The sequence below is a fragment of the Tachypleus tridentatus genome, chromosome 13 (genome assembly GCF_004210375.1).
Source record: "Tachypleus tridentatus isolate NWPU-2018 chromosome 13, ASM421037v1, whole genome shotgun sequence".
Classification (NCBI taxonomy): Eukaryota; Metazoa; Arthropoda; class Merostomata; order Xiphosura; family Limulidae; genus Tachypleus; species Tachypleus tridentatus.
In genome coordinates this window covers 63,281,694-63,295,384 of record NC_134837.1, presented here as the reverse complement: position 1 = coordinate 63,295,384, position 13,691 = coordinate 63,281,694, and the positions used below count along the sequence as shown (strand labels likewise).

The 13,691-nt window shown below is 31.8% G+C and overlaps 1 protein-coding gene across 3 annotated transcripts in view; it reads right to left on the bottom strand.

Annotated features, from left to right (window-relative positions):
* Positions 1-306: 306 nt before the first annotated feature.
* The window catches only part of LOC143240780 (splicing factor U2AF 50 kDa subunit-like), a 46,229-nt gene continuing 32,844 nt past the window's right edge, over positions 307-13,691 (bottom strand). The window contains exons 9-12 of one of the 3 annotated variants that reach the window (XM_076483821.1): positions 11,442-11,531; positions 10,796-10,919; positions 9,058-9,161; positions 307-4,340 (exon numbers count right to left, since the gene is read on the bottom strand). In XM_076483821.1, coding sequence (XP_076339936.1) covers positions 4,209-4,340; positions 9,058-9,161; positions 10,796-10,919; positions 11,442-11,531 — 450 coding nt within the window. In that variant the 3' untranslated portion in view covers positions 307-4,208. Of the gene's footprint in view, positions 4,341-5,198; positions 5,413-8,502; positions 8,640-9,057; positions 9,162-10,795; positions 10,920-11,441; positions 11,532-13,691 lie in introns of those variants that run through there. The other 2 variants (XM_076483822.1, XM_076483823.1) reach the window with 2 other exon arrangements.

Here is a 13,691-nt window from a genome sequence, read left to right as displayed (position 1 = left end):
ATTAGATAGCTTTTGCAACTGCCTTTGGTATTTATGGATTTATTAATTCCCTAACTTTAATGGTTATCAGTTAGAAGATGCTATACTTTGCTCACCAAAGATTGGGTAAGACTTGTTACAGGTCTCTTTCTGAAAGTCCATGATTCTCAAATTGATGCACATTCCTGTTTTCCAACACTATTAAGTAAAAGATATCCCAAATTGGAATTCTTTACAATTTGAGTGTGTGAATATTTTGTGCCAAAAGAAGCTGTTACATACCCTTTACCTAAGACAAATTGGATTGGTCAATGAAAGAGTTGCTGATTTACATTTTTAAAATTCTTTTAATGTGTTAAACATTCTGTTTGACTAAATAATAATAGATTTGTTTACAAATTAATTAAAAACTTATATTCAACAAAATGTAGACTTAAATTAATGTAATTGTCATAAACTAAGGTCAAATGTGCTACTTTTTTAACCATTCAAGAAACTTTTTGCCTAAACTTTATCGTTTAAGTATCATATTTTCACATTTCAGAGTATCCTGTGTCTCGATCTCTGCAACTCAGGTGTTGGTATTCATATTTACAGTACGTATTTCACTGCTGAGATCTAAACTCTACTAAGCAGTATACCTTCAAATTTTTCAGTATATATTTTTCGTCTGTGGCTGTTACATAGTTATTTTTAAATTTTACACCATATATTTCACTTCCAAAATCGTCATACTAAATATAATTATTTCTATTAGCCACTGTGCTTGCTCTTAATTCTGCAAGACCACTAAAGAAATCCATTTTGAATATAATTTGTCTTCCTTTACTAAAAGTGCATTTGTACAAAGTTTCGTTTTTGTTAAACACAGAGCTGCAGAAGAGACTCTGTGCTCTGCCCACCATATGTATCAAAGCCCAATTTTTAGCATTGTAAGCCTGCAGACAAGCCACTGGATAGAGGGGTTACATTTGCTTAAGAGAAGGCCAAATCATCTTCTATAAATATTTAATGTAATTACAAGTAAAAATTACATTTCATTTTTTGAGGGAAGTATGTGAATCAGTATTTACCAATTACTACATTTCATTAGAAACCTACATACTAAATTTTTATCATTCATCTAGGCATTTAAATTGGAGAATGGTTTCAAAAACAACTCTGGTTCAGATCACAATAAATTACTTCAACCAATAACATCAATCAAGGAATCATGAAATCTTGCTATAGGTTCAAAATATATACAATGTACTAATGGCTCCACTGTAACCTATATTATAAAGATCATGTAATTTTTAATTACATGTCACTCCCAGCAAGGAAAACACATTCATCGACAAACATTACATGTAACCACACTCATCGCTTTTAACGTTGTAATTAAGATAACATCAAGAAACAAATAAAACAGTATCATTTGTAAAATAGTGTTGAAAACAATACCTTCAAAATAAGCTCTTAAGCCCATTAAATGTTGCAAAATTTGTCTTATATAAATTTCTAGTCAGACATTTATGAATCAAGAAGACTGTATCAGCTAGAGCATCACGTTTTAAAACAAGTACGACAATGCATCAGGCCATCTCTTATATACAAAAATATCAAAACACCTGAATACAATGCCTAAGTCAGACATTTTTCTGGTAAAACAGAATCAATTATGAAACACAGATTGGGAATTTTAGGTATAACAGCTTAGAATTAATATGTTGCAGAGAGCTTTTTGGAAATTCCAAAATGAAGTATGTTCACATCAACTACTCACTTAAAAAAGATAATATACAGCAGGCTGGTTCAACTGGAATCTAATATTTCAATTTTACAGTTAAAATGTTATGACTTAATATTTTAATGAACTAACATGGCCAAGATTTGTTGGAAAATATGAGACAACTTTTAACTGAAACTTTACAAGCATTGCAACAGCTCATAAGGTACCTTGATACCATGTTATAAATGTTTTGTATTTCAGCTACAGCTCATCATTTTTTCAGTTTTCACCCATCAATAATATATGAACGTTTTCTGCTAGTTTAACAACAAAGCAAAAATGAAATGCATCAAACAAAATACTGATATACAAACCATTAGTTAATACAAATAAAAATAACAGATGGAACAAGCCATTTTCAGGCCAACTGAAATAGCAGAACACAAAAGTTAAAGTAACAGTGAAAAAAAAAAATCATTCACACTAAGGTTTCACGCATAATAAATTACTTGTCAAATTAAATATTATACTCATGTTCACGATAAGATTGCAAAATTCAAATTTCAACTGTACAATATTATTAGTATTATCTCTATCTCTACAAAAATTGTTGCACCCTCACTGCTGTAGGCCAAAGTATTCATTTTGGATACTAACACAAAATCTATCTGCATTAGCAGTCCCTGAGAACTTTGGGGAAGGTAGCTAATTAACTATAAACTCTCAGGCTACTTATATTACTGAATAGCAGGATCTGACTTTCATTTTATAAAATACCTGTGACCACCATAAGGTGTGGAACATGATTTATGAGTATGTGTACATGAAATATAGATCCCAAGATTTATAGTCTGGTATGCTAACCACACCCATCCCATGCTTAAGTAAACTAGCATAAATGTTTGAGAACAATCTTTTACTATCTTAGAAAATGATTTATAAAAGAAATATGAACAAACTTTGGTAAATTTGACATTTAACTATTTCTAGTAATCATGATAACCAAGTCTAATACCTTTTCACCAGAGTTCATACCTGTGTGAGGTTGTGTGAAATGTATTTTTTGTTGTGAAAATTTGATTCAACAATGAAAATAACTAAAATAAGTTAATAATTAGTGAGCAACCAAGTCAACTGGACTGACCCCTAGAACTGTGAAACTATATGTACTAGAACCCTAAGTTTACTAAGTATTTTTGTTTTTGAATTTCGCGCAAAGCTACACGAGGGCTATCTGCACTAGCCATCCCTAATTTAGCAGTGTAAGTCTAGAGGGAAGGCAGCTAGTCATCACCATCCACTGCCAACTCTTGGGTTACTTTTTTACCAATGAATAGTAGGATTAACCATCACATTATAATGCCCCCATGGCTGAAAGGGCAAGCATGTTTGATGCAACTGGGATTCAAACCCACAATCTTCAGGTGATGAGTGAAACACCTTAACCCACCTGGCTGTTTACTAAGTATATCTTCACAAAATTTGGCAAGGTTTTAATAAACATTAAAAGTCTGTTATACAGATTTTTGGATAAACTGTTTTTACTAAAGCTTTGTCAGCCTTTACTAAATCAGTGTGAATCAAAGTTGATTTCATACTGAGAATTAAAATACTTTTGTTTTATCTCAGTTTTCAAATAACATTTGCAGTATCTCTAGGAACTAATATAAAATAATTGTTTTGGTAATGTTTTATACTTCTCACCCAAACACTATAACCATGTTTGTTCTTGGATCTGTTGATGAATCATCAATGTACAGTTGAAAAACTAAGGAATTAGTAATACCATTTTTCCTGTGAAATGATTGCAATATTGATCAGAAAGTTACAAGTCCTAATAACTTAAACTGTTAACCTTTACATGTTTCCTTTTATGGTTTTATTGCAGTATCCAGTTAAACAGTAATCTCTTCTATCAACAAGACAATAAATCATAAGAGAACCCATTAGTCATTTTCAGTAGACTATGACAAAGAGCACAATGCTGCATCACTTAGCTTTGACCTTGCACGAATTTGGGAACTTTACTCAGTGTTGTTAGGTCAACTGAAACTTTTAGTTAGTCTTGGTGTATTTGTTAAGAAAAATAAATTTGTATCTTAAGTTTCACAAATGGGTAAAACACTTGATGAAATTTTAAGAATTATACATCACTAATTTATTCTCAAAAACCAATGTCTAAAAAACCAAATTTTTACATACTACTGTTAATAGCTCTTACACACAGCACATACATTTTTACACACATTTTAAATTGTTAATATTTCATTTTTCGATACCACCATCATTACAGTCTAGCTTACTAAATATAACAAATATGATACTGATATTTCCATTCATTGCCTTTTCAAACTTTATAAAGTTAATTTTGTAAATGCAGAAAATATGAAACGTTTACTTAATACAAAATGGACTATAATGAGTCTAATCTGAATGGTGTTCACAACAACTGGAAAACACACTGTGGACTAGCATGATATAAAGAATTTGATATGGAAAAAGCATTTTCCTCACAATATTAAAATTCCCGACGATGATACCTGTCTGGATCAAAGTAGGATGTGACAACAACCCTGTCTGCAAACTTTCTGCCAGTAAGATTCTGCTGGGCCTTCTGACAGTCTATCACAGAATTAAATTCCACAAAAACCTGGAAGCAAGTTAGAAGATTTGAGTCTCTCAGTATTTATATTTTCAAATCACAAAAGAATTATACTATTGGAAAAGATAAAAATATAGATTACCACATAAATCTCAAACAAGTTTTTCCTTGAAAATCTCTTTCTCTTGTATACCATTTTTACACTAATATCACTGTCAGGTAAGAACAGATGAGCTTGTAATTTCTATAGCATGTAACATAAAGAAGCCAACAGAAGAACTATATGCCTATGAAGTAAAAGCCATATGAAACTTGTTACAAATTAAGAAAATTTTATTCCATTTATCTATTGACTTTCTGACAATATGAACTAACAGCAACAAAACTGTGAAAGACTTCTAAATGCTCAAGCGTCATTTTGCACAATGAAATAAAAACTATTCTAGCCTATTTCATTTGCAACGTAATATATAAAGAATATTAAACTAAGTACTTACATAATCAATAGTATTTTATTTTTAAAATAGATAGGACCAATCAGAGCAGCTTAAAAGCTAGGGAAAAAATATCTAATGATCATACTTAAACACATGGAGAAACACACCAAGTTTCAAAAATGTATTTGTACTTCTTATCAATGTCAATTTGATAATATTTTACTTTGTATTAATACAATGTACATAGGCTAGAAAAGAAAGAATCAGATTTAAGCTAATTCTTCCCAACCACCTACACAGTGTTTATGTTGCACTATTGTTTATTAGTAGAGGCATTTGAAGCCAGTACTAACTATATGACAGTGTGCACAGATTCATATAAATAATTAAGCTAAGTATAAATTCTCCATCAAGTTGAGATTGAATTAATGATAGAATTTTCATATTATTTAAAGCGTGTTCACAGAATAACAACAGGATAAGCCAGAATTTCTAAAACTGGACTACCCAACAAATTATAGCTCATGTGTTTGTACATAAAATAGTAGAACCAAAGTTTATTATTTCTTGGAAAAATAATGAATGTGATTATTCAGAAACATACCCAGGTGGGATTGAAAAAGATTCACTTGTATAATACACCAAGAGTATCTACTGCATGCAACATATTGTGATTTGAAGACCTACAAAAAGACAGCTGTGGTTGTTATACTACTGAACCACACACACACACATTAACTCCACTGTTAGATCATTTGCTGTTGTCAGAATAATAACAAACTGTGCCACAGGTAAAACCATTATTGATTATATTTGGTGTAGTTTTTAAATACGGAAACTGACCCTTTAGAGTTTTTATTCTGTTAATTATAAATTATACAAGTTAAGCAACTTGGGTCTAAAATACTTCAAAAAATCAAGATTTTTTTAACAATGTGTTGCAAATAATTGGAATATTTATTAATAACCTTAACAGATTAGAAGAAAAATCAATATGTGAACATGGATTTAGTGTCATCAATCGTCTATTTATGACACCTTTACTATGCCTAAGTTCACATCATTTCATTAGTTCATTTCTTTATTAAAATAAATAACTTAACTGGATGCCTAAATATGGTCTCTGAAATTGTAAAGATTTAAAATTCAGGATTATTACTATTCATAAGATATGTTTTCACCTAACAGTTCAGAATTATACATTTTCATGTTATATAAACAACAGTTACAACAGAAAAACACACCATCATAAAACTACTTACTACTCAAAACCTCATGGAAAGTACCTGTGTATCATTCATTAAACCCACTTAATATTCTTATTCTTGTAAAAAAGTGAGTCGAATTACCTCTTCAACTGGATAAAAGCTTCTAATAATCACAATACATGTGGATTAAAAATAACTTTTCAGTTAAACTCCTATTTGGTTGAAGATTTTGTTACTGTGGTAAGGATTATGTATTATTAAGCTTTATATTTTTATAACTTCACAGACTTTTTATAATTATACTGTGGTAGTCATTCACCAAGAACGTGTGTTATGCACACAGGAACTTGATCTTTTCAATTGATACTTGCAGAATGTGGGAAAGAACTAAGAAAATAATTTGAGAACAGTGGTATACCAATGAGTGATGACAACACTGCCCTTCACAGACTATCAATTAAACTTGAATTTATATTGCAGCATGGACAAAAAGGTATTATCTTCCCATCATAGGGAGCTGTCTGTTTAGAGCAAACTAAAACTGAATATAGTTAATTAAATACCCTTTTCTTATGCTCTCACTTATAAAGACAAGTAGGGATGGATATATATTGACAAAATTTCTGAAAAATTTATTTTCTTTGCTTCAAATGAAAGCAAGAAATCTCGCTCAGTAAAAGTTTACGCTAGCACCTGACTACAATAACTCAATTCAAGCAAATCACAATGAGCTGATATAAGCATGGCATAGGCTATAGTTACAAAAGAGAACTGTCCAACTCGAAAGACCAGTAAAGGGAATCTAAAAAAGTGAATAGAGTTAAAGTTTCACAAGCTACAAGTTTTCAAATGCATCTTGAAATCAAACGTTTTCATAAGAAACAGAATTCCAATTTTTAACCACTAACCCACTTAGTATCCCTCTGCTCTACAGTCTTTTGTTTACTTACACGTATGCTCATAAGGCTTAGAGCCAAAACATGAACAATCTGGATTAATCCTTACAGTTAATTCAGGTGTAAAATCAAATCACTTTAGTAAACTGCACATTCTTAACGTTGGAGCAATTTGTTCAAAATTAAGTTTTTTTTGCAACAAAACCAAACATTTTCAATCTAATTTTATTCTAACACCATATGTACTTTACATGTGAAAAAGTGTTCAAACTGTGAAAGAAATAAGTGAAAAAAAAGAATTTTTTTTCAATATTATTGATAAAGATTCTTGTACATTTGACCAGCTTTAACACATTTCACATTAATTAGCATCTTAATTTGATGTTTTTTGTCCAATGGAACATTATGGTAATCCACAAAACAAATAAATACAAGGTCTGTTCAAAAAATACGCGGACTGACGTCATAAAACAAAATGTACTTTATTTAGAAGTTACAGGTCTGGGACCCCTTCAAAGTACTCTCCTCCCCAATGCACACTTATCCCAACGGTGTTTCCACTTATTGAAACAGTCCTGGTACACTTCTTTTGTAATGTCCTCCAGCTCCTTCATCGCATTTGCCTTAATCTCGGGAATCGTCTCAAATCTTCTTCCTTTCAAGGGTTTTTTGAGTTTGGGGAACAAGAAAAAATCGCAAGGAGCAAGGTCAGGTGAGTAGGGGGGGTGGGGAAGAACAGTGATCAAGTGTTTGGCCAAAAACTCGAGTTCTGAGGCACAAATTTCACAGCAACGCGGTACATCTTCAATTTTTCAGTCAAAACCTCGTAACAAGATCCAACTGATATCCCACACTCTTCAGAAGCTCCCTGACAGTCAGGCGCCGATTTGCCCGCACCAGGGTGTTGATTTTGTCGACATGTGGGTCGTCAGTTGGCGTGGGACGCCCAGGGCGCCATCATCTTCAATGGACTGTCGACCATCCTTAAAACGTTCATGCCACTTGAAACAAGCCGTACGCTTCATAGCAACATCACCGTAAGCCGTGTTAAGCATAGCAAAAGTTTCAGCTGCAGATTTTCCAAGTTTAACACAAAATTTCACAGCAAGTCGTTGCTCCTTCAGGTCATTCATTCTGAAATCTGCCAAACGAAAAAAAATCGCACTTCACTTAAAACCGTGTAGCTAATACACAAATGAAGATATCTGCAATCGGGAAATGGCATCATAATCAGCTGATCTGTGCGAACCTAGCGACACCAAGCGGATTCCCCTGGAACCAACTGGAGCCGCGCAATTCAAACAGTCCACATTTTTTGAACAGCCCTCGTACATTGTTTCTATGATCAGTAGTATTCTAAGATCACAAGTCATAGCTCAAGCCTTTTCATCACAATGATTGTTCTTCTAATTAAGGTCTCATATTTATTTTCAACCAAACATCAGCAACATCCCATATCTCTAAATAGTTCAGTGTTCCTATAGTCTTCAAATGTAAAATTACTTATCTGTTTTAAAATTTACAAAACAAGAAATATGTCACAAAGAATGATTAGCAAGTTCTTCAAATTGTCTTGATGTTTGGCTCTTACCATTTACAAGGGTTTTAGAGCAGGGGTCAACAACTTATGGACCAAAGGCCAGATCTGGCCTGCAAACCGAAATCATCCAGCCCTCAGTCCCCAAACGAAATATTACATCACCCAGCCCTGGATGTGATATTTCAATTTAATATGGCCCTCCATCTGCTCACAGGCATGGTCTCTGACCCCTGATTTAGAGCTTCAGAACATGTGTTTTAAAGACCCTACTTGGAAGGCAGTAGGGTATAAATGAAAAAAAAAAAACAATGCTATTTCAATATTCTTGAAGTATAAGCAGGAATATGAATTTGCTGGATTGAACTTTCATCATGTTCTTTATTATTTTTACAATGGTAGCAATAAATACAAATCCTAGCCAATGAAAAGTAGAGAATTCAAACTTCTACATGCACTTCAAACACAGAAGTTTAAACATCTTTTGAGTTATTGTTTAAAAAACTAACTAGGTAACTATTAAATAACATAACTTTACTGACAAAAACTTATTAAAATAATTCTAAAACCTATTTCAATACAATTTCAAACATAGTGGTAAAATAATGCACTTGGATTGACACTAACTCTTAGTGACAGTTAAATACGAATCTTTCACTATTAAAATAGCAACATTATATACTTCACCTTTCCACACCCAGGAACGTCCACACCTTCAATAGGCCTAGGAATTTCTATACTTTTTACTACACCATACTTGTTACATTCTTCTCTGATATCCTCCAAAATATCTGTAAATATGATTCATCTTACATGAATAAACAAACCATATTAAAAACACAGCAAAGTCCAGTCTTCATGAAACTTCATTTCTCACCCAATTCACATATCAAAACTATGAAATGTGTAAATGTATAATATCTATAAGCAGAAAACGTTTCTTTGTTAACCTGAAAATGACCTAGGAAGGTCGAAACATCCTCTGCTTATCAATAAGTGTTAATACCCATACCAGCCGTTCTGAGATACATATTATATCTATGTTACAAGTAAATATCTTTTGTTACATAGTCATTCAAATGGGTCGAGCCTGTATAGTGTTAGCACAAATAAAATAGCATATAAAATACTTAAAAACGTTTCGTTATCAATTTATGAAGTTCTAGAAGTTAGGCAAATGAATTTTGAAAACTATAAGAACAAAAAAGTATATTTAATCTTAACATAATAATCACTTTAATTACAAATTTACAGACAAATATTAAGGAAAACTTAATTAAAAAGCCTGAGTACAAAATAATTGTAATGTTTACCAAAAGCTTGCCAAATTTCATGAAAATACACTTTCTACATTAAGATATAATGTGTATAGATGGTTGAAAGTGAGTGAATCAGTGAACTTCTGAAGTAATATAGGCACACCTCCATCAGATTCATTTCTATCTCCATAACATTGCTTTCATATGCTGCTAAGCTTCTTTCTATATCAATCCAATACATATTCAATAAGATTCAAATCCAGTAACCATGCAGCCACATTCATCTGTCTTGGTACTATACTTCTAGTTAATGCAGTGGGAGGAAGAATGAATCTCTGTCCTATCTTGCATTAACAATGTCATGTCTTGGAAGTTTAGTATGGCAATCAATAACAATTCATCTTTCTTCATTTAAATTACAGCTGGATTTGGTTTCAGTTAGCCACATTCCAAATGGATACACTTCTTGCATCCAGCTGCAGTAGGAAGTAGAACTAGTCTGTGAACAAGGTATTAGTTCACATATTATCTGACCAACTTACACTACTTACAAATGATTGCTTTGTGACAATAGTCATCTGACAAGGTGAACCCTGCTCTTGACCATTTGTACAATGACTTATTCTCTAACTTCTGCAAGTAAATGTTGATTCAGTTGAGATGCCTAGGTCCACTGGTTGAAATGAATGCATAATGCCAAATGACAACTGTCTCATGAGGCTTTCAAGAACCATCTACCCTATCCAAACACCAAGAAATATATGAAAAAAGTCCATACTCTTCCAGCCAAACTTTGGGAGCTGTAACAACTCTATAAATCATTGTGTGATGAGTTTCAAAACAACCTACTGCTTTCCAAATCAGAAAGATATTAAAATGTACTTTTGCATTTCTTTGGATTCTGGAATGTTTTGGTGTCAAAATGGATGTCTTTCAAAACATTTATTCAAACTGCTGAGAATACAGGTCCACAATCCCTTTTCTGAAACCCTTAGGGCCAGTTTTGTTTCAGAATTTGGAATTTTTCTGATTTTAAAACAAATATATCACCCCAGTACAGTCCAGGACAACACCCCATAATCATTTTCACAGTGAAATTAAACACAAAGTCACAAAATAAAAAAGCATGAAAAAAATATGAGTGAGCAGCAAACACACCAACTTACCCTCGTACTCTTCATCATCTTCAAGTTCTTCTGGCAGCACCATGTTCATGAGACACAACACTTCAGTTGGAGGTCCTGCCCCCCCAGACAAAGTCAACCCTGGTACCTGAATCTGAACAGGAACCTGGAAAACAAATAATTCTATGTAACTTAATTTCTTTAAAACCTCATGAGGTAGATCCAAAAAAGGTATAATGAATCATTTAATAAAAAACATTTAATTACTTGTGCTGCAGCTATAAAACACACATTATGAATAAACATACATTGTGAAACAAAGTTTTTATGACCCAGAGCTGAAGAAATGGTAAACCAAATGCACTGACTGGCTTACCATAAATAATTTGCATGTTATTTCTCCTTTTGTATGCTACTTGCAAGGCATAAATTAATCACAGCATCACACTTTTTAGTGTCAGTTATATTTTCTACATGTCAGGGTCAAATACACAGATCATGAACACAATCTAAACACACCATCACCTGTACAAAAATTAGCAAAAATCCACAAATGATAAAAACAGTCTAGAGCACAGCATTTCAGCTTTAATATGCATTCTTACAGATTCCAAAAAACATTCTATACTATTTAGATGTTAAAGATATATACCAAGATATACTGATACAAAAATAAAAGAACACTTACAGCCATAGTAGTGTTCTTGGCTCCAACACTGGCTCTCTGTACTATCAACTTCTTGTCCCCAAGCTGCATCCCATTTAAACCAGCTATTGCCTAGAACAGTGACTTTATGAACATCTTGCAGTACATAACATTCAACAATAAAATTCTTAACATTTTACCACCGATTATAATTCCATTACAGAAAAACTTAAATATTACATAAAAATGGTATTATATCCAGAGTCATTATAAAAACACTGATATGACTAATACCCTATTTATTTCAGGATGATTATAATCTAGCTACACACATAAAAAAAATAATAAAGCCTGTCTTACTACAAACTGGTTAATATATAATAATATATTTTTATTAGCCTGACATAACAATGAATCTCATGGACAGACACACAACTATCATTCCAGCAAGTTTTGTTTTTTTGTATAGAAAAAAAATGTTTTGGTTTAATGATTCTGTCATAATTGATGTAATTTATGAAACATCATAAATGAAAAATAACAGTGAATTGGAAATTAAAGTGTAACAAAATTACAGGGTTTTTAAAATCCTCTGATATATGACTTTATTTACCAGAAAACCTTGACACAAAGGAGAAATAATCTCCAACAAGTCAAATTATGTTAGTTGTGTTTAAGCAAAAGTAAGATAAAAACACAGAATTTACATATTAACTAATGATAATCATTTGATATAAACACAAATACAGTTTTACAAAACCCACTAACCCTTACAAACCACCTTGTGGCTCAGAAGTGGTAGTCAGTCCACTTTCTTGACCCTTTCATAATAGGCTCAGTATAAAATACACAAGTTCACATATACATCTGCACACGTTAAATATTTACCCTATAATTTTTAATACAGTATGTATACCTTCACAAAATTTCGTACTCTTTTATTAAAGTTACAAGTTTTTTGTACACAAAAAAAATTAATTTTTTAATGAAATAATTTTACAAAAGATTTGTTTGTGAAAATAATTTGTTTTGTTACTAGTCTAAGTAAGAAATGATTTCCTGTTATATTTAAAAAAATTCATCACAAAAACCTCAAATATTATTTGTGTAATTTCTAAAATCTCCTAAATACATTTCAAACATTTGTTTTCAGTAAGACTTGATAATTTATGTTATTTTCTATACCCTATGTGGGGTCTGTCAACTGACCAATCTTGTAACCATCATAAAAAATTAGCAAACAATATTTTTTTTTTTTGCTAAAATGACTACATAACACAAAAATACAAATATTTAATCTAAATAGTTTAAGAGTAATCATGTTATATATTTATATATACTTTTTTGTTACTATATTGGCCTTCTAGTTGTTCCTCACTAACATTATATATATGTTACCATATGCAGTAATATAAAACTAACCTGGTCTTGGCTGTATTATAGTGGAATAGTAATCTGTGTTACAGTGTAACATTTAAATTATTATACATTATATATGTATATAGGTTTTTACTATTTAGAAATAAGTTACAAAACATTTTTCTTAAAATATGAAACAATAAATGAAGAAGTAAAGCAGACAATCATCTTTTCTAGATATAACAGGGGTGGCCAAACTGCAGCTTGCGAGCTACACGTGGCTCTTTGACATATAATGTGCAGCTTGCAGAAATATGTTGGCTGAGCTCCTACTTGCATCACAATTAATATAAAAGGTAAATAAAAATTTTTAAAGCTTTATAGTTATTTACCAGGTACAAATTGAGACTCCACTGGATTAAAACATAAGTTTAATGTTCATGGTGAGTAGATATATTTAAGAATTTAAATCCTAATTTTAATGTTAGATTTGTATCAGGAATTAAAGAAATTTTGGATCAGCAAGGACTACAGAGGAACTGTAATTGTACAATTAGTGTGATACTGGGTGAAGTAGAGTTTGGTCTCATTGTGCATGTTGGAGCTCATTGTTTCCTTTCACTTTAATGTTTTAGAAGTATCTTTGAAGGTTTTGTGAAGTAAGATGGCATCATCAAATTGTAAGAAGTGAAAGTATGAAAATGAAAACAGAAATTTTAAGCCACAGTAAGAGGAAGATTTTGCATTCACTGTTAGAGGTAAACCTTTGTGTCTTATCTGCAATGTGTTACTCAGGCATTACAAAGCCAGTAACTTGAAACACCGGTATGAAATAAATCATAAAAGCTTTTCATCTGATTATCAACCTAATCAGAATTACGTAAAAACAAGTTAACTGTGTTAAAATCATCACTAAATAGCCAGCAGACACTG